Source organism: Bos mutus, chromosome 15 (genome assembly GCF_027580195.1).
Source record: "Bos mutus isolate GX-2022 chromosome 15, NWIPB_WYAK_1.1, whole genome shotgun sequence".
NCBI classification, from domain to species: Eukaryota; Metazoa; Chordata; class Mammalia; order Artiodactyla; family Bovidae; genus Bos; species Bos mutus.
The window spans coordinates 51873120-51897687 of NC_091631.1; the positions used below are offsets into that span (position 1 = coordinate 51873120).

At 51.5% G+C, this 24568-nt stretch overlaps 1 protein-coding gene across 1 annotated transcript; it reads left to right on the plus strand.

The window, feature by feature from the left end:
- The first annotated feature begins 905 nt into the window (after window positions 1-905).
- On the plus strand, window positions 906-24149 carry BACE1 (beta-secretase 1). The gene is made up of 9 exons (XM_005897164.3): window positions 906-1669; window positions 16159-16247; window positions 17563-17779; window positions 18244-18381; window positions 19078-19212; window positions 20140-20241; window positions 20566-20715; window positions 20978-21149; window positions 21782-24149. Exons 1-9 carry the CDS (start codon window positions 1409-1411, stop codon window positions 22021-22023), a joined length of 1506 nt encoding a protein of 501 aa, XP_005897226.2. The 5' UTR covers window positions 906-1408; the 3' UTR covers window positions 22024-24149.
- Window positions 24150-24568: the final 419 nt, after the last annotated feature.

The window sequence follows — 24568 nt, forward strand, 5'->3', positions numbered from 1 at the left end:
CACCAGGGGGAATCACTTTAGCCTGTTACTATTATGTTTTCCATGCTCTTTTATTATCTTGTTTAAAAAGCTTCTCTTTGGCTTTAATCAAGACTTCTGAAATTTGACAATATATTTCACATTTGATAAATAATATGTTAACATAATCATATGACTTTTCTCCTTTTAGCTATTTTAGCTCTAAAGCTTTTTGTTTTAAGCTCTTACCAATTAACATAAAGATACTTCTTGGAATGATAACACTTTAGAGCTATGCATGGCCATAACCTTCAGCTCACTGACATCACAGAAATCAGTAGGGGCTTGAAGGTTCACCTCAATGAGGGTGGAAGTGAGGGCGGGTAGAGCACCAAAGACACAAAAAGATTCAGCTGAGAGAAGCCCCAGGTGGCTCTCACCTGCCTGCAGGTTCAGGCTCCAGTGAAAGCAGACCACTCTCTGCATTTTCCCCTTTGACCTTGCTCTTTCCTTTGGCTGCTAAGAATACCCTTCTAAACCCCTTAGTCTTGCTATCCAAATCTCTGCTCTTAGAAAATGCACCCATTCTTTAAGGTTCAAATTAATTATCACTTCCTCCCACTGAGTCTTCCCAGGGACTCTCCCCACCCCCAAACCCCTACTTCTTAAAGTCCCATCATTCTGAGTGCTGCATGTGCATTTTTTTATTTCTCTCTGTGGCCCCAGGGCCTGGCAGAGTGCCTGGCATACAGTGGGTGTTCCAGAAATGCCCAGTGAAGGACTAACGAAATGAGAGAGGTCAGCCACCACTCCATCTCCACGGCCCTTCCCGCGCTCCCAGGGTTCTGCACGGTGGACTCCGGCTCGGCAGAGGGCATCCCAGACCCCTCACCAACCCCGGAAGCCAGGCTGCCTGCCGTGGGAGGACTACACTTCCCAGCAATCCCAGGGAAAAGCGAAAACCCTTTGGCTTTGACAGCCACCACCACAAGTCTTTCCGCCTCCCCGGGCTGCCTGGGAGCTGGGAGCTGGGATTATGGTGGCCTGAGCCACAAACGCAGCTGCAGGAGCCTGGAGCCCCTGACCCTTCCCCTGCCGCCGCCCCACCAGGAAGACCAGGAAAGCAGCCTCAGACCTGCCATGCCTGCCCCGCCCAGCCCCCCGGGGGGCCTGAGACGGCCTCTCCCGGACCGCCGCTGAGGCTGGACCACCAGCCAGATGTAGCCGGGCTCCGGAGCCGTCTCCTCCCCTCCTGTCTCTGAGGATCTCTCCTGCCCGATCCCCACCTCCTGGCCCAGGGGCCGGCCGAAGGGCCTGCAGGCTCTGGAGCCCTGATGCCTTCCTGCTCACTCTCCTGAGAAGCCACCTCTAGCACCCAGAGTTGGGGGCAGGCCCCAGGGACGGACGTGGGCCAAAGTGAGCCCAGAGTGCCCCGAGGCCAGGGCCCACCATGGCCCAAGCGCTGCCCTGGCTCCTTCTGTGGATGGGCTCTGGGGTGCTGCCTGCCCACGGCTCCCAGCCCGGCATCCGGCTGCCCTTGCGAAGCGGGCTGGGGGGTGCCCCCCTGGGGCTGCGGCTGCCCCGGGAGACCGACGAGGAGTCTGAGGAGCCCGGCCGGAGGGGCAGCTTTGTGGAGATGGTGGACAACCTGAGGGGCAAGTCCGGCCAGGGCTACTACGTGGAGATGACCGTGGGCAGCCCCCCACAGACGGTAAGGTCGCTGGGCCAGCCCTGCCCTCCCTCCTCATGAGCCGAGGAAGAGAGGCTGGGGGTGCAGCATGCGGGGGGCTCCTGCTAAAATGGGGGCTGCATGGTGCGGGCTGGAGGGATCCTCTCCCAAACATGTCCTCTGGGATCATAGTGGCAGCATTCAGCCCCAAAGCCCCGCTTCCCACTTCCCTTCCCCTTGACTGTCCTCCCCTCACTCCTAGTCTTATACACACACCCCTCAGGAAGCATTTGGGGGCAAGAAAAACACGTGGATTGGGGAGGCCTGATCTGGGGAAGAGTCCAAACCACAGGGGCTGTGAACAGGTGTCAGCCCACACCATGCCTGAGTCTCCCCACCCCTTTGCTCTGGATCTTGGTCGCCCAATCTCAGCATCTAGGGTTCTGACCAAGGGATCCTGGCATGAGTTGGATCAGCCCTTTTCTCTCTCTGTCTGGGCGGCCGCAGGGCAGTGAAGCGAGGTTTCTTGTGACCTCCACTCTAGCCAGAAGCTGTGAGCTGAGTGTTGCCTTCCCCTGTCCCTCCTTCCTCCCCACCCCTTTGCAGCCTGCACTCCAGCCCCTCCCCCACCTAATGCCTCCCTGAGCACTGGCCAGAAGGAACTGAACTGAGCCTGGGGAAAGGACAGATTGTAAATTGCATAGAACGAAGGAGCCAGAGCCCCCTTCTACGCATGAGACTCTTTCCATGAGCTGATAGGTGCTTGGGGGTGGCAGCGATGGAGAAAACACTGCCTGCCAGGTCCCCACGCCCCATGCTTCCTGACAGTCCTCCAAGGTACCTCCTAGGTGGCCATGGAAGGTGCAACCTTTGCGCCCCTGTCCGGGTTGGAGTTGGCCACGAGCAGCCCTCTGCTGGGTTGCTGTGGCTGACCTCTGTGAGCATTGCCTCCTCGGTGGGGGAGTCTGGGCATGGGTAGCAGGATGGCTGAGTGTGTGCTGGTGCGTGTCACCTTGAATCTGAGCCTGCACATCTCTGAGCCACCCCCCTCCCCCGGATCTGTGTCTGGGAGGCTTGTCCTTGGGAGGGTCGGCCAAGGTGGGAGTGTGTCTATGGGCAGAGGGAACCGCTACACTTCCTGGACTTCTCAACAGCACTTACACCAAATTTGGGGGAGAAGCACACTCCCCCTTTCCAATTACCTGATGGAAGCAAGCCTTCCAAGGTCCATGCCACCCAGGCCTATCTCTCACCCCCACCCCCCAGCGGATCCAGGCTCTGGGCTCCCCCCCTTATAGTGCACAGGGGACTATAATCGGACTTGAGGCAGTAGAAGGACAGAGCCTGAATCCAGGCCTCTCGCAGCCTGAGCCAACAGGAGGCCAGGTGTTGTGAGGGAGCAGGAAGCTGTGGGACCAGGTTCCTACTCCCGTTTCTGCTACTGATGCATTGTGCAAATTGTGCATAGATCCTGTGACATGGACACAGGACAGACTGTGGGACCAACAAGAGCTTTGGGGTCAGACAGACCCGGAATGCCAGCTCCACAACCCACAGCCTTTCCTTTTCCCAGCTGTGTGGCCTTGGGAAAATTATATAACCTCTCTGAGGCTCTTGCTGTGTCTTTAAAATGGGTGATATGAGATCTCCTTTGCAAGGTGATAGTGAGGATTAACAGACTTTGTAGGTGAAAGCATCTAAAACAATGCACCTAGACACATACTTGACCGCCAGTAAATGTGAAATCACTTTCTTCTAACTTGCCTGGCCACCTCTGCCTCTTCTGTGTTCTGCAAGGAAGCATAGAAACTTAAGTGTTCTGAGCCTCCACATTTTACATGTAGAACATGTAAATGGGGGGCTATTAACCATACTTCCTTGGACCCTTGAGATAAAGTGTACACCCGCTCAGCCCAGGAATTGACAGAGAGCAATTTCCTAATAAATGTCAGCTCCCTCCCCCTCCTTCCCAGGAGAAGGGGAAAGCAGGCTTAAAGTTCAGCACCAGCCCGAGGAGCCCGTGGCAGATGGGGCAATTCTGGGGGTTGTCTTACAGCTCCCAGGCCAACGCCAGCCAGTCTGTGCTCTTCGGTGACTTCAGTTCTCCCCCCAGCAGTCTGGGAGAAGGATGCCCTTTTTCCTGACCCTGGGCTTTGGAAGCACCAAATGAGAACGTGAAAGGCACAGTGCCCTGAACAAGTAACTGTGAAACTTGGGGTGCACTTTCTGTGTGCCAGGCAACTAATTGCTGGATTTGGGAGACTGAGCCACAAAGAGACAGGAAATGTATTTTCTGCCTCAAAGAGCTTGAGTGTGGAAGTGAAAATTTAAGTCCCTGGAGGAGGAAATGGCAACCCACTCCAGTATTCTTGCCTGGAGAATCCCATGGATGGCAAAGCCTGGTGGGCTATGGTCCATAGGGTCACAAAAGGATCAGACACGACTGAAGCGACTTCGCACCACGCACCCATACCTAGGTCAGAATCTCAGGCTGAATCTCAGGTTTGAAAATTACTGACCTGTAATACAGTGAGTGGATTCTGTAGGTGTTTTTTGCTTTTTTTTTTTTAATTTTTTTCCATCTATACTCTTCTGAGGGAGGGGTTCTTTTCTTCACTTTATTTATTTACTTTGGCCGAATTATATGGCATGCGGGATGTTAGTTCCCCAACCAGGGATTGAACCCATGACCACTGCAGTGGAAGTATGGAGTCCTGACCACTGAACCACCAGGGAAGTCCCTATAGATGTCCTGGAGGAGGTAAGAATCAGGCAAAGTCTCACAGAGATGTGCTGTGAGCATTTGTGAGCAAGGTCTTGAAGGATGGATAGGAGGGGCGAGGCCATCTCAGTGAAGAAAGGTCCCCCCAAACTGCGTGCTTCATTTGTGTATCCACCCCTTCCCACCATCTCCCTGAGACCAAGTGAGGACACAGTGAATGAGAGAACGAGGTGTGTGTGTTTGGGTTTACGCGTGTTTGTTCAGGAGACAGTGAGAAACCCAGGCCGGACTTTGGTCTGCCAAAGTGAGGGGAAAATTGAATTTGTGCAGCAGAATGACAAAAGAAGCAATCTTTTAGAAAGAGACATCTGAATTTTAGAAAGAATGGGACTGAGGGATGCAGGTAGCAGGAGGCTCTATCACAAAGGCCCAAGTGTGGAGGGCTGTGACAAGGACAGCGTGAGTCTGTAAGCGGGGGAAATGGGAGGGAGACCGGGCTGCGAGGGACGGTGTGAGGCAGTTAGACCAGACTTGGTAACACTGGTGTGAGGGTGAGGAAGAAGGTGTCAAAGACGATTTTAAGATTCCCATCTGGGATGAATTAGAAAATGACAAGACCATTTGTGAGAAAGTTGGCAGCAGGGGATGGTTTAGGAGTGCGGATATACGAATATATCTTTGTATTTATGGTTACAGCTTATAAAAGTTTTAAAATAAACTCTATATAGATTATTTTGTTCTTTCCAGTAATTCCTGCATTATATAAAAAGTCTTAACCATTTTAAGATTCTAGCAGAAGAAATGGGGACTGAAAAATAACTGGCCAGTTGGCTGGTCAGTAAACTGGACCCTGTCTCACCCTTGACTTCCCTCTCAGCCTTGCATGTGTGCTGTGCCAAGTCACTTCCGTCGTGTCCAATTCTTTGCAGCCCTATGGACTGTAGCCCACCAGGCTCCTCTGTCCATGGGATTCTCCAGGCAAGAATACTGGAGTGGGTTGTCATGCCCTCCTCCAGGGGGTCTTCCCGACCCAGGGATCAAACCCGCGTCTCTTATGAACTCTTGCAGATGGGTTCTTTACCATTGGTGCCACCTGGGAAAGCCCTACTCAGCCTTACTACCTACCTATTTGTGTATCTTGAAGGAGAAAAGAGTTTATTAGAGAGTTTATTAGAGATCCTGCTTCCATTTTCTCATCTCCCTTACTGTATTCATCAGCATATGTCACTGTTTTTTGTGACATAAAAATTTCATAAAACACCAAGCTCTTGAGGACAATGTCCTTTTTAATTGATTATTTTTCTGCAGGATTTCATTTCTCCTTAGCTAATATCTATGATAGCATCATACTCAGAAAAGGCACCTAAAAAGTGTCCAGAAAATGAATAAATAAAGTGTAAGACTTCTAAGTAGAACTGTTGATGAGCCATTGTAAGTGCAGGACTGGAGCTCTTCAAGAAAGCATTTTCATTCTCTTCGCTTCAATGAAAGAATGTCATCTCATTGGAAAGGTATGCATATCACCATCCAAACAATGGGGCTCATAATTTAACTGTTAGGATTGAAATCTGGTGGTGGTCAATTTTCAGTTTAACAAATACTTTTTGAACACCTACCATTTACAAAAGAGAAGGATATGTTAGTCTTAGTCCTTGGAGCGCTCATGATTTGGTGTAAGACACAGATACGAGTGCCTAAATATCATGTAAGACCAAGTACATTTGGTACAATGAGAAGTTAGTTCTCTGGTGGTCCAGTGGTTAAAACTCCACACTTCCACTGCAGGGGGTGTGGGTTTGCTCCCTGGTTGGGAATTCTGCATGCTGCAAGGTATGGCCAAAAAAAAACACACCAAAAACCAGAAGAACAGTGAGTCTTAGAAGTATACAGAAAGCAGCGGCTACTTCTGACAGTGTTAGGAAAGGCTTGCTAGAAAAGGTAGCATTTGAATATGGCCTAGAAAAATGAGAAAGCTTTGCTATTTGGAGAGTGGTTGGGGAGAAAAACTTCAAAAAGAGAGACATGAGCTATGCTAAGAAGCTGGAAGTTGTGATAAGGATGCTGTGAGGCTGACTCGAGGTTGGGCTTCATTCTGGAGGCAGCAGAGAGAGGGTCTAGTGAATTTTGGTTCCAGGAACACATTTCCAGGCTGCAGGATAACTTGGATGGTCTAGAATCCAAGAAGAGAATCTCAATTAGGACGCATGGGTCTGAAAGAAGATGTGAAGAAGGAGAAGTCTTCAGAGAGATGGCATCACCTGTCCGGTCAACCGGATGTTCCCTGCCCCTGGTAGGGGAGAGGGAAGAGAAGTCCACTTCCTTTGAACTTCTCTGACTGTGTTTGTGTCAGGATACACAACAAAAGGAACAAGCTTTCAAAGCACAACGTGCTTCCCAGACGGTTTAGAGGTAAACAATCTGTTTGTAATGCAGGAAATGCAAGAGACACAGTTGGATCCCTGGGTCAGGAAGATCCCCTTGAGGAGAAAGTGGCAACCCACCCCAGTATGCTGGAAAATCCCGTGAGCAGAGGAGCCTGGCAGACTATAGCCCATGAAGTTGTAAAAGAGTCAGACATGACTGAGCAGTTGAGCACGTTTACAGCACAGTACAGTTTACCAAAATTCCATGTTTGTTATTCTGCTTTCATTACACAGGCAAGGTATTAGCATGTCCCTTTTGGGGAGGAGGAAACTGAGGCTCAGAGAGATAAGTGGTTTGCTCCAAGTTATTCAGTTATGGAAGAACAGAGCTGGATTCAAATCCTGATCTTTGGATTCCAAATCCACATACTTGGCTCGTTCCAGCACTCTATAGTCTGGGACATGTTGGTTGACTTTGAGATGCCAGTGGACAATTCTTGTGGATGCAACCAGCTGAGAATGAAAGTGAAAGTGTTTGTCACTCAGTCATGACTCTTTGTGACCCCATGGACTGTAGCCCACCAGTCTCCTCTGTCCATGGGATTCTCCAGGCAAGAACACTGAAGTGGGTTGCCATTCCCTTCTCCAGGGGATCTTCCCGACCCAGGGATTGAACCCAGTCTCCTGCATTGCAGGCAGATTCTTTACTATCTGAGCCATTGGGGAAGCCCTCAGCTGAGAATGGGGATCTAGAAACCAGGAGAGAAGTTGGGACTGGACAGGAAGATTTGAGGATCACCTGCAGAGAGGTAGCTATGGAAGTCAAATTAGCAAACAGACTTATTCTTTGAGAGAATGGAGAGAGAAGAGAGAAATGATTATGGGAAGATTATTGGGTACAGAGATCAAGAGAGCAAAGAAAAGTAATCAGAAAAGTAGAAAACTACAAGTGGGACTTCCCTAATGATCCAGTGACTAAGACTCCGTGCTCCCACTGCAGGGGGCCCATGTTCCATCACCGGTCAGGGAACTAGATCCCACATGCTGCAGTGAAGACTGAAGATCCTGAGTATTGCAAAGACCAGCATAGCCAAGTAAATGAATATTTTTAAAAAGAAAGAAAGAAAACTATGAAGATTCAGGGTCTCAAAACCCATGAAGGGACTTCCCTGGTGGTCCAGTGGCTAAGACTCCATGCTCCCAATGCAGGCGGCCAGGGTTCGATCCCTGGTGAAGGAACTAGGTCCCACATGCTGCAACTAAGACCCGGTGCAGACAAATAAATATTTTCTAAAAAAACAAAAAAACCATGAAGACACGAAGTGGTTTTCCTGACCCCTCCCTAGAATGATTTTCACACTGTGATTTGTGGGATTCTGTAACAGGACCTCAAGGGTGAGGGAGAGGTTAGGAGACAGCTAAGCAGGCAGACCCTGTACCTTCCACTTTTCCACTCACCAGGCACGCCCCCGTCCCACCTGCCTCCAAGTCTCCCAGGCCTCTCAGCATAGGTCAGTTTTGTTTTTAAACAGTGGAATTCCAGGTTTGGTTGATTGACTGGCAGATTGAGTTAAAAGGTTGAAAATTAAATTAATTACAATTAATTAAAAGGTTGAAAACTTTTGAACTCAAAGAACCACCCTTTAAGTTAGACAACCCCAAAACCCAACAACCCCAGACAGTGCTGGCCTCAGCACTGGGAGGCGACCTCCAGATTGGGGTTTGGGCTTTAACTGTACATAAGCCTCTGCTAGGACTCTCAGGCTGTCCTTTCACGCCTGTCTCCTCCTTCACCTCCCCAGGTCTGGAAGGAAAGAGTTCAGAGCTGGGAGTGGGAGGCATTGAGGAATGACTGTGTCCTCTCACTAAGGTAGGCAGTCAGGAGCCCTTCTTGGGTATCTCTGGTAAAGAGCTAAGCAGAAAACTGGTTAAAAATCCAGGAAGAGAAACATCCCTCAGGAAAGCTTCCTCCCTGACAACTAACTTCTCTGTCTGCTGGGGGCCACCTGGCTTGGGGGCCTGGGCAGTGGGGAGTTCTGGAAACAGACCACTTTCCTGGTCCTAGAGTTCCCTGGGCTTCTCCTGGCAGGAGGCTACCCTGGCTGCTGGCCACTGTAACCCCACCACGTACAGGCTGGACTTCTGGGTCGGCCTCTCGGGGTTGGGGAACACTACCAACTGTTTGACTCCAGCACCTGTGGAATTTTCACCAGATAGCCCAAGGCCTGAACCCTGGCGTCTCCTTATGGTTCGAGCAAACAGACCTATGTAGGGGACATAACTGGGCACCACGGGGGAAAGTGGGTATATGCCAGAGATGAGCTTCATTTTCACCTGATAGAGATGATTACAGCCCCTGTAAGCTGTGGATGGGATGAGGTTAGACAACAGGAAGAACACACCATCTAACAGTAAGCAGGCAGCAGTGGCTGTGATGCCCTCAGAGCAGGATTTCCGAAGTGGGTTTCGTGGAGACTGAAGGTGCTAAAGAGACACTTCGAGGCAAGGACGGGATGGAGTTACAGGAAGTAAAATCTCTCTTCCAACCACAGCATTTCTGCTTTTTTCTCTTCGATACACTGGAATAATGCATGAGATTGGAAAAAGCTTCTGTTGCTTAAAAAAAAAATTTGAAAACCATTGTCTTAGATCTGTTGTTTCAGAATAGTAGGCATACATGTTTTTTGACCATTTACATTTATCATTGCATTTGAATAGGAAGCACTGATAAATATTAGTTGAGCTGGGTTTGAGCCTAGGGGAAACGGAGCAGCCTGTCTAAAGTGGGAAGGGCACCCTTAGGGTTTGGGATGACCCAGCCTCCTTGGGATTCTTTAAAAAAAAAAAAAAAAAAAAGCCCAAGACCAAGGAGTCTGCTTGCTCCCAGGTATCAATTGCCAGCTTCAGCCTGGAGAGCGAAGTGGAAGCAGAGGATGTCTGGGACAGGAGTCCATTTCTATCAGGTCAGCTGACTTGGTCAAAGTGGGAGGCGCCTGGATGGGACAAAATTGCCAGACTCAGTTCGAGGCAGGAGCTGCGTGCTGCGCTGGCCCTCTGCCATGCCCAGCTACTGACTTGCTCCTTGTGTCCTTCCTTGCCCCTCTCTCTCAGCCTTGGGCAAACTCAGGTCTGGGGATATCCACTTAGGAAAGCAGACGAAGCTGACTCAGAAGCCTCTGGGACCAGCAAGTCCTGAAGTCACTCCAATTGCTCTAAGAACCTGTGCAGCTACTCCGTCAATTTCATGGGTATGGTGGGCATCCACTGTTATCATCACCATACACAGTGTCTGACTGGAAATCACCCCTGAAAGGACCCTAGGGCTGAGAACCAATAGCGAGAATCTATAGTCCCAGAAACCTGCACCAAATGAGGCAATTATGGTTAAGAAAAATCGTTACAGAGCATCTACTAAGAGCTACGTAAGAACTAGATAATAAGCTCAGAAACGTGCCCCCTGCCCTTGTGGAGCTCGCCATGTGTAGGACAGACAGACATCGGATAAATGGCTTCAAGTTGGATGAGGGGGTAGACGAAGCAGCACGTGTTCTTGAGGACTTGTGAGAGTCCAGGCTGGGCTGGGGCGTCAGGGCGAGACCTTTGGGGAAAAGAACGTTTAAATGGTGCCTTGGAAGTTGAGCAGAAGTTTGACAAAACAGGGAGAGAACATTTCAGGCAAAGGGAAGGGACTATGAGCAGGTGACAGATGGTTGTGCTCCTGTGAAACTTGAGAAGCATGATGAGAGAGGGGGAGAGAGGGAAGAGATGGCATTTGGAGCTGACTTATGAGTGGTTAGGCATCCCCAACATCAAGGGTCTCAGGATTTAATTCAGGAAGTTTTTTTTATCAGCTATCTGATGCAGAGTAACAAAGTAAAACAAGTCATCGTCGCTCAGGATTCTGTAGGTTGGTTGTGGCTCTCCAGCAGGCTTACCTGGGCTCCTCACGTGGCTGGTGGGTCAGCTGGGGGCCAGATGAAGCTGGGCCGGCCGCACCTCCTTCTCCATGAAGTCTTTCAACCTCAAGGAGGCAAGACAGAGCCTCCTCACGTACAATCCCAGGGCCACACCCCAGGAGGCCAGTGCCCTCCCCGCCCAGTGCACACACACTTACACCTCTGCTTTCCTCCTTTGTTGGTGTCCCATTGGTCAAATCAAGTAATGTGGCCAAGTCCGCGTCAAAGTTACGGGGGATCACACAAGGGCATGGACACAGCAGTAATGATTCACTAGTGAAACAATCTGCCTTTCCTTTCCAAATGAGAGACAGGAATGTCAGGAGATGAAAGAGCAGACTCTCATGGATGGGCAGAACCAAACGACCCAAGCTTTGTGGCTTGTGTGTGTGCTCAGTCGCTTCAGTCATGTCTGACTGTGCAACCCTAGGGACTGTAGCCCGCCAGACTCCAGACAAGATTCTCCACAGAAGAATACTGGAGTGGATTGCCGTGCCCCCCTATAGGGGAACTTCCTGTTGCAGGGATCAAACCCATGTCCCTTATGTCTCCTGCATTGGCAGGTGGGCTCTTTACCACGTGTCACCTGGGAAGGCTTGTGTGTATCAGGGATTAAATCCTTTCCCTTGATCTCAGTTTTCTCCTCCGTGAAATGGAAGAAAGGCTCCTACATCTCAACCAAGAGGCTTGTGATACAAGACTATAAGGGCTCTTCCCCATAAACTCTGAGGCCGACACAGAAGGAAACAGACTTTTGAGGCCGACACAGAAGGAAACAGACTTTCCTTTAGCAGAAAGAATCAGAGTTACAGCCCCCTCCCAGAGGTATGCAAAAGTGGTAAGACCCTAGCATAGGCTGCCAAGAAAAGTTGTGTTTGTTTGGCCAAAACAATAACTCTTAATAACTGGAGAACTCTCAGAATGAGAACAAGCTCCCATCTCTCCAGGCAAGTAGACAGATGACTCCTGAAGGTTCTTTTCATCCAGAAGAATGGAAACAACTCCCATCTGCTAGTGAGAGCAGGGGCCAAGACAGGTGGGATTTGGGGGACAAGGAGTTTACCCTGAACTCACCAGCTCCATGCCTGTCTCATCATCCAAGATCTGCTGCTGCAAACCCCTCTAGGGGAGCCTTGCTAGTAGAGCAGAATGGGCAGGTGTGTTGGTCCCTGTAGGGCTTGTTAGCACTTCCCTGTAAAGCTACCAGCCCTCAAAGGCCCCCAGGGGCATGCTTGTTTGTTAAGTGATTGGCACTGACCTAGTCCTGACCCCAAGCTGCGGCCCTCTGGGCATCTCAAGGCCAGAGCTACAGAGGCTTCTGAGTTGACCTGGCCCCAAGGGATGGGGAAGACCTAAGATGATTCAAGGACTCCAGCTGCTGCTGCTGCTAAGTCGCTTCAGTCACGTCCGACGCTGTGCGACCCCATAGACGGCAGCCCACTCCAGGCTGCCAGTCAAACCAGGGGCCCTGGTGAGAGGAAGGCAGGTCTGAGCTAGAGCCACACCTATAATCTAAAAACACCCACAGTTTGGGGGCCACTGAGAGATCCCTCCCTCACCCTGAAAATAGGGTACGTTAGCTCTTTCCCTTTTTTCCTCCAACCATTCATTAATTCAAGGAATACTTATGAGAATTTCCCTGGTGGTTCAGTGGCTGACTCTGTGCTCCCAATGCAGGGGGCCTGGGTTTGATCCCTGGTCAGGGAACTAGATCCCGCATGCCATAACTAAGACCCAGCACAGCCAATAAATAAATAAGATATACTTATCGCCAGGCACTGTGATACGCACTGGGGACACAATGGAGATTTAAAAAAAAATTAGACACAAGGAAAGGTGAGACTCAGTGGCAAGTCCTATGGAAGCATGTTAACAAGAGAATATGACCTGGTCTTTCTCCCTGAGGAAGTCCCTTCTGAGCTCAGACTGAAGGATGATGACTAGACAGAACTGCAAGTGGAAAGGAGGATGGTCCACGTAGAGTGAATGACCCACGCAACAGTCTTTGAGGAGGGACCATGGCTGATTGGAGGACCTGAAATGAGGCCAGTGTGGCTGGTGGGCAGAGGGCTTGGGGAAGTATGGGACAAGCTAGGCTGGCTACAAGGAGGCAGGGTTGGACCATGAAGGGCTCTATAGGAAACATTAAAGCTTTAAATCTTTATTATAATAGCAAAAGGCAAACCATTGACATGGGAGGGTAACTTGGTCACATCTACACTCTGGAAAGAACATTCTAGCCACAGTACAGAAACAAGTTGGCGAGATCAAGGTGGATGTACCAAGACCAGTTGAGAAGCTATTGTGATATTCTAGGATGAGACGATGAGAGCTCTGCCAGGGGTGGCAAAAGAGTTGGCAAGAAGTGAATACTTTCAGAGGCCTTTAAGCTTAACTGGACAGGACTCGTTGATGCCTTGGATAGAGATGTGAAGAGGAAGGTGTTAGGATGTCTCTGAAGTTGCTGACTTACGGAACAGATGGATGGTGACTAACAGAGGCAACTTTGGAGAAAAGACAGATGGGCAGGACCAGGTAAGGTCAGCCCTGGCCATCCTGAATTTCAGGTGTCTTTGAGGCAGTTCAACAAAGAGTGAGAACCTAGAGCTTTAAGTTCAAGAGTCACAGGGATATACGTGGTAATTACAGCTGCTGCCATGGGTGAGATGGCCTGGGGACACAGCAGAGTGGGAGAGGAAGCGGACCAAAGCCCAGGCCTTGACATGAACCCGCAGAGTAGACAGAAGATCCATCAGAGAGGTGGGAGGAAAGTATGCCACAGGGGGACAGGGACGAGTGTTTCAAGGAGGGAGGGGGCCTTCCCTGGGGGTCAAGTGGCCAAGACTCCAAGCTCCCAATGCAGGGGGCCCAGCTTCGATCCCCAGTTGGGGAACTAGATCCCACATGCCTCAACCAAGACTGGCACAGTCAAATAAAAAATAACTATTAAGGAGGGAGGGGTCAGCAGCACTGAATGTTCTGGAGAAGTCAAGTGAGATGATGATTAATTTGAAAACAGTCTTTTGTATTTGGTGATGTGAAATCCTTGGTAACCGTAGTAAGGGCTGTGCTAGAGCGGAGGAAGGGATAGAGGCGAGACTCAGTTTGAGGATGGGTTGCGGAATGAGTAGGAGGTGGAGAAATGAAGACAGCTTGTCCGATAACTTTGGCTGTGAAGGGAAAGGAGAGAGAGGGTGACTGGAGGCGGGTGTGAGAGTAAAGATTTTTTTTTTAATGAAGGGACAAGCATTTATAAATGCCAATAGGAAGAATCGCAGATTTAGGGGTGGGGGTAGGGTGGCATGAGAGTTGAATCCTCCCGAGCTAGGAGGAGGGTCCGCTGAGAGGCAGGACACAGCACAGCAAGGACAGGTGGGAACGATAGTCGTGGGGGGTGGGGGGGTCCATCTGGAGGCCCCCATTTGGTGAAATAAGAGGGGAGGGCATCAGCTAAGATCTGGCTGCATGTAAACCCTCCCCTTGCAGGCTGCCCAGGGGACTCATGATAGAGATGTGGGAAGGACGGGACCAAAATCACTTCTCTCAGAAGCAGGGTCACAGTGCAAAGGGCAAACTGACAGAAGGACATTTGCTCGGGAGGAAATGGCAACTGCTTTATTTTGGTTTCCCCTTTTTTGTGGAGGGTGCAGAGGGGGAGGAAAGGGGAGCAGTGGGAGCCTGAATTCCTGGTGTGGGGGTGGGGGGCGGGGGTTGTTAGAGGGAGGGGGGAGTGGAGGGAGTCTTGCCTCCCTGGGCAGAGTGGGGAGACCTTCCTCAGGTGAGGAGAAAGGCTGGGACTGGAAGGGCACCAGGAGAGACGGCGGCCTCCGGGCTGGGAAGGGAAGGACCTGCAGAGAGGGCTCTTCCCTCTGCAGGAGAGAGAGTTGGAATGGGGAGGCCTGAAGCCCCCAGATAAGGCTGCCATTCCAGGGTCAAGGGTGGTTGGTTTCCCCTAGGGCCGGCCAGGCACCCGTGCTCCACGCCAACCCCCCACCCAATCAGGGGCACCAGCTTGTGGAGGAGACCCTCTTTATTTGGGGTCCACTGGTAACAGGGATCCCTGTAAACCTGAGGCCAGCCCCCAGGGTGGAGACCAGAATCCTGGCAGGTGGGGGAGGGCGTCCTGAGGAGTGGGTGGGTGAAGCAGCCTTTTTAATCATTAACCTGGTTGATTGAAATCTGAACTGCTGTGCCTCCTGCTTTATTGATTCTCTCTGAAAGCGCAGCATCTGGGGCTGGTGGCTGCTAAGAGACCAGGGAGAGGGACAGAGGGGAGAGGTAGGGGCTGGGCTGGGGGGATGAGAAGACAGGGGAGCTAGGCCAGGAGTGGGGGCTGGGAAGGGGGAGGAGGTGGGGTCCGAGGGCTGGGCAAGTGGGCACTGGGGGGTGTAGTCAGCAGAGCCCCAGAGGACCATTGAGAGCAGGAAGGAGCCAAAGAACCAGATGGTGGTGGGAAACGCAGTGACCTGCCCAGGGTGACAAGGTCAGAGCCTGCACCACAGCCGAGGTCAGCTGACTTCACGGCACTGAGCAGAAGCGATTACAGAAATGGAGGGCCCCAAGGTCGGGGGAGGAGCTGAGGCGAAGGACACAGTAAGCCGCCAAGAAAGGACTCTCTTGACAGATCACTGTGCTCCTGGAGACCAGGGCCTTTCCTTTTTGCCTGTGAGGATGGAGGAGGCATCAAAAAATGGCTGACCGCCTGAGGAGGGGTCAGGCCATCTCGGGAGGAAGAAGGACGAGGCGGAAGAGACGAAGACGGAGCTGCACAGCGAGGAACGGCAGGACGACAGCTGTCTGTCTTCGCTGAGCCAACACCGGGGCCTGGGAGGTGGCTTTTCACCAGGACCGCACACGGGGCTCCTGGCTCCCCAGTACCTCTGACAGTGGGCCTCCTACGTCTCGGTCACCTCTGAGACAGAGGGGAGCCCTTCGTGAGGAGCTCCATTCTGGCAGACAGGGTCAGAAACATGTGGTCTCCCTGTGCCACCCTGGTACCCACAGTGCCCCTGGCCAGTGCCAGCTCCGAGAATAGCTGGTCTCTGAGCTGGGAGGGGGATGAGCCAGGCTGCCTGCTGGTGACGTGGCCCCTAGAACCAGAGATGAGGGGAAAGGGCGAGCTCTGCAGACAGGCTGGGCCAGAACCCAGGGTGAGGAAGGGCATCTGATGGCAGAAACAGGAATGAGAACACGCACGTGCCAGTGACGTGGCTCTGATGACACAGAAAACGTCCCAGTTCTGCAGAGAAGACAGAAACAGACACAAGGCTTCTGAGGCCATGAGGAGGCTGTCACAGGACGCCACCCTGTGTCTGTGGTCCTGGTACTAACAGGGGCCAGTCTGTCCAGTCCTGCATCTGGGAGCTTCACCCTGGACACTCCAAAGGGAGACCACGTGGCCGGGGCGGGCCGGGGGTACAGGACAGAGCAACGCAGGGAGTGAGTCCAGGCCTCCTGTCCTAACATCTTTCTCTCCCTTTTCTCTGGCAGCTCAACATCCTGGTGGACACAGGCAGCAGTAACTTCGCAGTAGGGGCCGCCCCCCACCCTTTCCTACACCGCTACTACCAGAGGCAGCTGTGAGTACCAGGGAGAGCAAGGGGGAGGGCCCTTTTCCAAAGACCCAGGGCCAAGGAGGGTCTGGGCAGGGAGGAGCTGCAGGGAGAAGGACCAGCTCCCCAGACAGTGACCCAGTGACAGGAGAGGGGGAGTAGAAAGGCTGGGTGGAATGGTAAGTTAAGGGGCGGCCAGGACACGCTCCAGTTCCAAGACAGGGCAACTTCCCGGGGGAGGGAGGGAGGGAGGAGAGCAGCCCCAAAACTCACAGTACAATCTCGGGGTGCCCTGTCTCTCTGCCTTAACTGAGGGGCGTGGGGGCTCCATCCCACAGACCTCAGTGGCTCTTGCTGAGCACGCTGCAGTGACAGCTCCCTTTGCTGTGTCCTCACCTGACACAGTGCAAGGAAGCGAAGGACAAGCCTTCCACAATCCTACTGCCTGACCTGGTTATCAGGGACTGAAAGCTAAATGCTTCCCTGTGCATCCCCGGCGTTGCAGCTGGACATGACTAACGGGTGGGAGGGACAGTAGAAGTGGGCTTTTAAGGTATGAGGGGCAGTGAGGGGTGATCTGGGAGCCCCTTTAATAGAAGAGCAGGAAGTGGTGTATCTGTGTGTGAAAACATGTGAGCGGAGGCTGACATCCCATCCCTTGACTTGTAGGCAGATGCCAAAGCCATGTTCTCAGGCCCCTCCGCTTTAACTTTCCAAAGTCAAGAAAGCAGTCAGGGAAGGGAGCGTGGTCAGTCCCCTCGCTGCCCCATTACTCACACCCCCACCCTGGTCAGTGTGATCCCACACAGGCGGCAGGACACAGGGTGATGAGCAAGTTTCCTCCAAGGGCTGTGCCTTGCCTACCCACCCTGCTGAGGTGCCTGTGCAAACCCTGTCCTTGGACGAACTTGCTGAAGAGATTCCACACTCACCCCGCCTGGTACTTTCTCTACCACTCAGATGGTACCACCAGGTCCCAAGGCAGCAAGAGTCAATGGCTCCTTTTCTTTAGGAGCGAGATAAGGTCAGGGGTGAGAGGTGGGAGATGCTCGCTAGCTGTGCCTTCTGCAGAAGCAGGCACAATACACAAAGCCTAGGCTTGTTCTTGCAGGGCCTGAGCTCCAGATCTAGGAATATGAGCTGTGGACACAGGAGAACGAGCCCCAAGCAAGGTCACTTGACATTCTGTCCTGAGTAAATCATCTACGGATGCTCCGTGGAGCAGCCTGACAGCAGCGTGGAGATACCTGGGATGAGATTAGGCACCAGGGAGTAGGTAGGATGCCAGATCCCTGTACTGGTTGTGGTTATGCACCCACAGATCTCTGCCTCCTTTGCACAGGTCCAGCACGTACCGGGACCTCCGGAAGGGCGTGTATGTGCCCTACACCCAGGGCAAGTGGGAGGGGGAGCTGGGTACCGACCTGGTGAGCATCCCCCACGGCCCCAACGTCACCGTGCGCGCCAACATTGCTGCCATCACGGAATCAGACAAGTTCTTCATCAACGGCTCCAACTGGGAGGGCATCCTGGGGCTAGCCTACGCGGAGATCGCCCGGGTGAGAGGAACAAGGCACTCTGTCTGCATGCTGCACAGGGACAGAGTTGGAGGAGAGGAGGGGCGGGAGGGAACTGAGGGAGGGAGGGAAACAAATCCGTTTAAAGAGCTGCTTGACAGGGGACAGGGTGGCAGTCTGAACTTCATCCCTACAGAGGGCTGAACTATGCTGACAGGTAGAGGAACAGGCTATTTTTCCTACTGACTCTCAGATCTTTAAGAATAAGAGAGAGGCCCCCATAACTCTGAGACAGGTTAAGCAGATGGGAATCAACAATCCTGTAGATCTTTTCTGTTTGCACTGCCAGTGTGCCTTGCTGTCCCTCTCACCACCAAGTCTCAGTACCTTAAGATGGTCTTTCCCCAGGAACACCCTCCCAAGTTTTGCTTTTGCCCCCTGCCCCATTTCTCTTTCCACCGGGGCCCTCTGAGCCAGGACTCACTCCTTGTCTCTCTCTGCCACAGCCTGATGACTCCCTGGAGCCATTCTTTGACTCCCTAGTGAAGCAGACCCACGTGCCCAATCTCTTCTCACTGCAGCTCTGCGGCGCTGGCTTCCCCCTCAACCAGTCGGAAGCGCTGGCCTCAGTTGGAGGGAGCATGGTGAGTAGGTCCTAGGAGAGGGGAGCCCCCCTGCTTCCCACCCTCTGAGGCGCCACCACAGCCTTGGGCTCCACTAGTGAGAATCAAGAGAAACCTCTGTATAGTCCCCACCTCCACTTTTCTTCTTCCACCCTTGTCTTCCTGCATCATTCCAGAAAGGATTTGAGGCTCCTATGGTAAACTTGGAAAGGAGGAGAGAGGATTAGGAAAATTTCAAAGGAAGTAAAAATAAGGCCTCTCAAATCAAGATGATTCAGTCTGACGATCAGAAGGCAGAGATGTAAGGAGTTTAAAAGTCCATTTATTAATTAATTAGGACAACTGGTGAATGGTTCTCTATCTCCAACAAGCAGAGAAAATAAAACTTGTAATATAAGCAAGTTATCATTCACTCCACATTTATTGTGCCGGTTTAGGTTTAAATAACTTTATATCAAGGGTTGTGTGATTCTGAAACAAGTAATTAAAAATCCTGGAAAGCCTCCTCCCCTGAACACATCCTTGACACACTGAAGAGAGCATCGATCGCTTTAGGACGGGGTCTGATTAGATGCAGGAAAATGAGAACGCGGATGTGCAGAGGGCTCTGCCCTGCCGCCCCCTCAGCCCCTAAATGGCTGCTCCTACTGCTGGCACTCTGGGTGACTTGCTGTCCTTCTGTGTTGGCTCATGGGTACTGCCTTTTTTTTCCCCTAGATCATTGGGGGTATCGACCACTCGCTGTACATGGGCAGCCTCTGGTATACTCCCATCAGGCGGGAGTGGTATTATGAGGTGATCATTGTACGGGTGGAGATCAATGGACAGGATCTGAAAATGGACTGCAAGGAGGTAACAAAACCCAGGGGGAAGCAGGGAGAGGTAAGGGGGAGCAACAGAGCATGAGGCCAGACCCTGAGTTATGAGGCTGGGAGGATAAGGCATAGGGGCAGGACCTGCAGGAGGGTTGGGGGCTGAGCGCGGGACTGCCAGGAACCTAAAGGTCACAGCAGGACCAGAGGTTTAACGTGGGACCGGGGCCCACGTGAGTTAACGTCTCGTAAGGAAAAACCACGTCTTGCTTTGTGACCCTGGGCGAGTCGTCCGAGAGGCAGAGTGACCCGATGCTGTAGAAGGCTCTGGCTTCAGAGTCAGAGCCTTGGTTTCTAGCTCTGTTCTAGCTACATGCCCTCAGGCAAGTTACTATGCTGTGTTTCAGTTTCCTTATCTGCAAAATGGAAGTAAAAACAGCTTTTCCAAAGACTGGTGAAAAGAGAGAAAATGAATCAAGTGTTTAGCCCAGTGCTTGACACACAGCAGGAGCCAGCAGTTGAACTATTTGGGCATTCCTTACCTAGATTCTTAATGTACATTCAGTTAGAACAGATGCAAATGTATTATGAAAAGTTAAAAGTATTATACAAGACGTTTTTATTTTCAAGATTTGGAGAATGTCTACCCACCTAAGAAAATACGAGTTAACGTTTACTGACTGCTTCCTATGTGCCGGGCACAATTCTCAGCACTTCAAATATATTAATTTATTTAATGCTTATAATAACTCTTTGAGGTAGGTACTATTATTATCCTCATGTTACAGATGAGGAAACTGAGGCACAGATGTTCAGTAACTTGCCCAAAGAGATCCACCAAAGAAGTAGCAAAGCCAGGATGCCAACCCAGGAAGGACCCTAAGCAGTCAGACTCACCCCTCCAATTCTGGCCAACGCCTGGCATCAAAAAGGCTTTTGATATGCTAACCTGTCTTCTCCCTCTCAGTACAACTATGACAAGAGCATCGTTGACAGTGGCACCACCAACCTTCGATTACCCAAGAAAGTGTTCGAAGCTGCTGTCAAATCCATCAAGGCAGCCTCCTCGGTCAGTGGGAGTAAGGACTGGGGTACAAAGATAACAGTGTCACGGGAAGTCATGAGGGGCACAGTCCTCCACAAGAGCCAAGACGCCTACCCTCAGACTCCTCTACTTAGATCGCTTGAAAGTGGTTCTCTTCCATGGGCCTGTCTGTTTGCACACAGTCTCCCTGGTCAGTTTCAGCCTTCACTCTTGCTCTCTTCCTCTAATCCTTGGGTTTTGGCTTAGCTTCCCTTGGTTTAGATACTTCATGTCTAGGGCCCAGTGAGTGTGATCTGAAAATGGGAGGGGTGAGGTGGTCTCATTGTTATCCCTTTCTTGCCAACACAGACGGAGAAGTTCCCAGACGGTTTCTGGCTAGGGGAGCAGCTGGTGTGCTGGCAAGCAGGCACCACCCCATGGAACATTTTCCCAGTCATCTCACTCTACCTAATGGGTGAGGTCACCAACCAGTCCTTCCGCATCACCATCCTTCCACAGGTATGTCCCTAGCCTTAATCAGTGGGATGCCAGGACGAGAACAATGTACATACTAAGAGATAGTCAGCAGGCCTGGCTTCCTGGAACTTGGAAGAGAAAATAGATGAGGGCCCAGTGGTAAAGGGCTTTGGGGGAAACCAAACCCGTGGAGCTCAGGGCTGGCAAAGGAAAACGCAGCCAAAGGGCATCGACACCAAGAAGGCAGAGATGGTGTGGAAGAGAGGAAAACACGAACTCTCACCCTGTGACTGCTTATCCTTAGCAATACCTGCGGCCAGTGGAAGATGTGGCCACCTCCCAAGACGACTGTTACAAGTTCGCCATTTCACAGTCATCCACCGGCACTGTCATGGGAGCGGTCATCATGGAGGGCTTCTACGTGGTCTTTGATCGGGCCCGGAAACGAATTGGCTTTGCTGTCAGTGCTTGCCACGGTGAGAGCACCAGGGATGAGGGTGTGGGGTCAGTCTACTCACCCTGTCCAGCGGTGAGGGCACAGGCCCCCGTCGGCCTGGGAGGGAGGTACCTCAAGCCAGAGGCCACCATTGTGCAAAAGCTAGCGTCAGTGCTTGTGCTTCTTGTGGTCGCTTGGCATGGTGACCCCTGCCTGGACTGGCAACCTCTGTTGGAGACTCGGAGCAGTAACATTTGCTTCGGCACCCTGGAAAGCTCTAGATCCACAGGCAGCAGGCTGGGCCAGCGGTGACCCTGTCAGCTGCCGTAAGCCAGAGTTGAACGCGACTAACAGGGGCTTGCCACTGAATTTCAGCAGGAGCAGGTGAGTTTACTAGGTATACGTGGGGTTGGCTTTTTGGTCAACTTAGAATGACTGGATTTTAGGTATCATTCCTACTGGACAGGGAGACAGGAAAAGGTTGCTGCCCCCAGTAACCTGTGGGGGAGAGCCGTGCCTCCACTAGCACTGGCTGTCTGTCCTGCTTCTAAGAATCACCCAGAAGGGAGATTTACAGCCTCCTCAAGGGCTGGTTTCAAGGCCTGTCCCAGGAAGTTCGTTTTGCTGTGTAAATCCTAGCTGCTTTGTGACTCACATATGCCCTTTCCCCAGTGCACGATGAGTTCAGGACAGCAGCGGTGGAAGGCCCTTTCGTCACCCCCGACATGGAAGACTGTGGCTACAACATCCCCCAGACGGATGAGTCGACCCTCATGACCATAGCCTACGTCATGGCCGCCATCTGCGCACTCTTCATGCTGCCCCTCTGCCTGATGGTGTGCCAGTGGCGCTGCCTCCGCTGCCTGCGGCACCAGCACGACGACTTTGCTGATGACATCTCCCTGCTGAAGTGAGGAGGCGTGTGGGCAGGAGAGAGAGATCCCCCCGAACCACAGCTGGTGGTTCACTCTGGTCACCAGGAGGAGACACGGACGGCACCTGTGGCCGGGGCACCTCAAGAGCCTTGCCCACCCACAAATGCCTCTGTCTTGACAGAGAAGAAGGAAAAGCTGGCAAGGTGGGTTGCAGGGACTGCACCTGTAGGAACCAGGACAGGGAAGAAAAAGTACTCTGACAGCGGGAATACTCTTGGTCACCTCAAACTTGAGTTGGGAAATCCTGCTGCTGGAAACTTCAGCCCTGAACCTTTGACCACCATCCCTTTATAGAGTCTCCAACCCAAAGTATTCTCCTTTTCTTACTTCTGGAAGTAAGGTGACCCCCCACAGGTGTCTGCAGTACCCTGGCAGAGCGAGGGCGAATCCCGTTTCCCTGCTGGCCAGTCAGCGGGCACGGATGGACGCACAGTTTGCTATTTGCTTTAGAGATAGGGACTGTATAGACAAACCTAACTTTGGTGCAAAGACTGCCTCTTGAATTAAAAAATTATTAAAAAACAATTTGTACAAATAATTTGTACAAACGGGGGTGGCTGGATGAGGAGACAGAGAGGGAGTGCAAAGACAGGGAACAGCTAGGATCAATGCTAGGCAAGGTTAGAAAGTGCCTGCTCGCTAGGCCCAGTTTTAGACAGCATCTCCAAGACAGAACCCATCTTCTAAGATGGATGTTGCTTCCCAGTGTCTTCTTTTCTGTGGTTGCAGCCTGACCAAAAGTGCGATGGGAAAAAGGGCTTCTCTAGCCAAAAAGCTCTTTTTAGCTCTCTTAAAGGAAAAGTGCCCACTAAAAGGTTCCATCTGACAAATGAGTTTCTACCTTATTAATTCCTTGTCCCTACCTGAACCCTCTAGTCTACATGTGATAGGCAGCACTGAAACATCCTCAACCCCCAGGAGCCCCAGATGCCCTACGGGAAATCAGCCAGAAGAGAGCAAATACAACAGGGCTGCACTTTGTCTTCCTGGCTGCCTGTTCACCCCAACCCCGCCCAAGCCCCATTTCTCCAGAGCTTCGCAGCTGAGGTGCTAAGAGCAGATAGGAGTCCTCTCCTCTCTAATCCTTGAAAGCAGAATCCTGGAGATTCATTCAACAGGTACAGAGTTGATGCTCTGTACCCCTGCCTGGATTTCTTTCTGTTCAGCTGTAAGTGGTAGTAACATCTTGACATAATCATAGCAGCTTCGTTGCCTTCTCACCCTCTCAAGGTCGCCCTCGTTTACTTGGCTAAGGCATCCCACAGTGGCACCAGTATTATGCCAAGAGTGTCAGGAACGCAGGGCTTTCTGGCTCCAGCAGCATCACCTTCAGGAACTAGGCTGCGTGGAGAAAGGATGGCAGATGCCAGGCTTTCTGATTCCCTTCACCACAAGAGTCCCTTGATGGAGGCCATCCTTGGCCCCATCCTCCTCTTTACTTCCCATTCCTCATATGACTTGGGCACCCAGGCTGGTTCTTGGGCCAGGCAGTGGGGACCAAGTTCATTTCCTCCCTATCAGTTCTAAGCCAGTTGACTAGACCAGTGTTAGTGGGAAGAGCTGAATTCTCTGACTGTTCCACTGGATCCTATTCCTATCTGGTCAACACACTGCTTCCAGGTATGGAACCTGCAGAGAGTGGACATACCTGCAGAAGAGGCAGAGGGAAACACAAGGAGGGCCTCGGGAGATCCTGGCCTCAGTCAGCTGCCCACAAGCCATAAACCAATAAAACAAGAATACTGAGTCACAGTTTTTTATCCGAGTCCTCGTCATTCCCACTGCACTTGATGCTGCTCTGGCTGGCTGGGAACACCCCATGACCACAGAGACTGACAGGAAGATTGGAGACTGTCCACTTCCGGTTCCGAACTTACTGTGTAAATAAACTTCCAGAATTGCTTCTATGAAATGAAAATGCCACGTTCTGCTTTATAATTCTTGAACCATGTTGGGGAAAACTGGCTTTCCCCAGCTCTTTCCAGGGCATAAAACTCAACCCCTTCATTAGTAAGACTCGTTGTCCGATTTTTTTCTTTAAAAGAGAAAACTTGTACTTATTTTTCTTTTCATGGTTTCTTCCTTTCTTATCCTGAAACCATGAACTCTGAAGTGTAAAAAAAATCTTGACCACAGCTTCTTGCTTGTAAAAATATGTATTATATATTTCTATTTTTAAATCTACACCAGAAAAATGACTGTGCCATCCCCACTCACTGCATCAGAGGCCTTCCCTGTGGGTCTACATGGCTTGTACCAGTGCAGGCCAGGGGACAGAGGGAAAAGGGAGAACAATGGAGGCCAAAACGTAAGTGTTGCTTTTGGATGGATCCTGAACAAGAAAGCGGAGAGCGATGAGACCCCGCCCCCACACACACCCTCCACCACACTGTCCCCCTGTGGCAGCCGGCTTTCCAGGGGCTTTCACTAGGAAGCAGTTAAGCCCCCTATCCCCTCCTTTTTTCTCTTTACTCCTTTGGTGTCAAGGATTTGTGGAAAAGAAACAGAATATTCTTTATACCCA

Excerpts from the sequence above, each read along its gene's own strand:
- BACE1 (XM_005897164.3), top strand. The coding sequence starts at position 1,409 with ATGGCCCAAGCGCTGCCCTGGCTCCTTCTGTGGATGGGCTCTGGGGTG. Across the intron at positions 17,780-18,243 it reads CCTACGCGGAGATCGCCCGG|CCTGATGACTCCCTGGAGCC; the intron begins GTGAGAGGAACA and ends TCTCTGCCACAG. Across the intron at positions 20,716-20,977 it reads GCATCACCATCCTTCCACAG|CAATACCTGCGGCCAGTGGA; the intron begins GTATGTCCCTAG and ends GCTTATCCTTAG.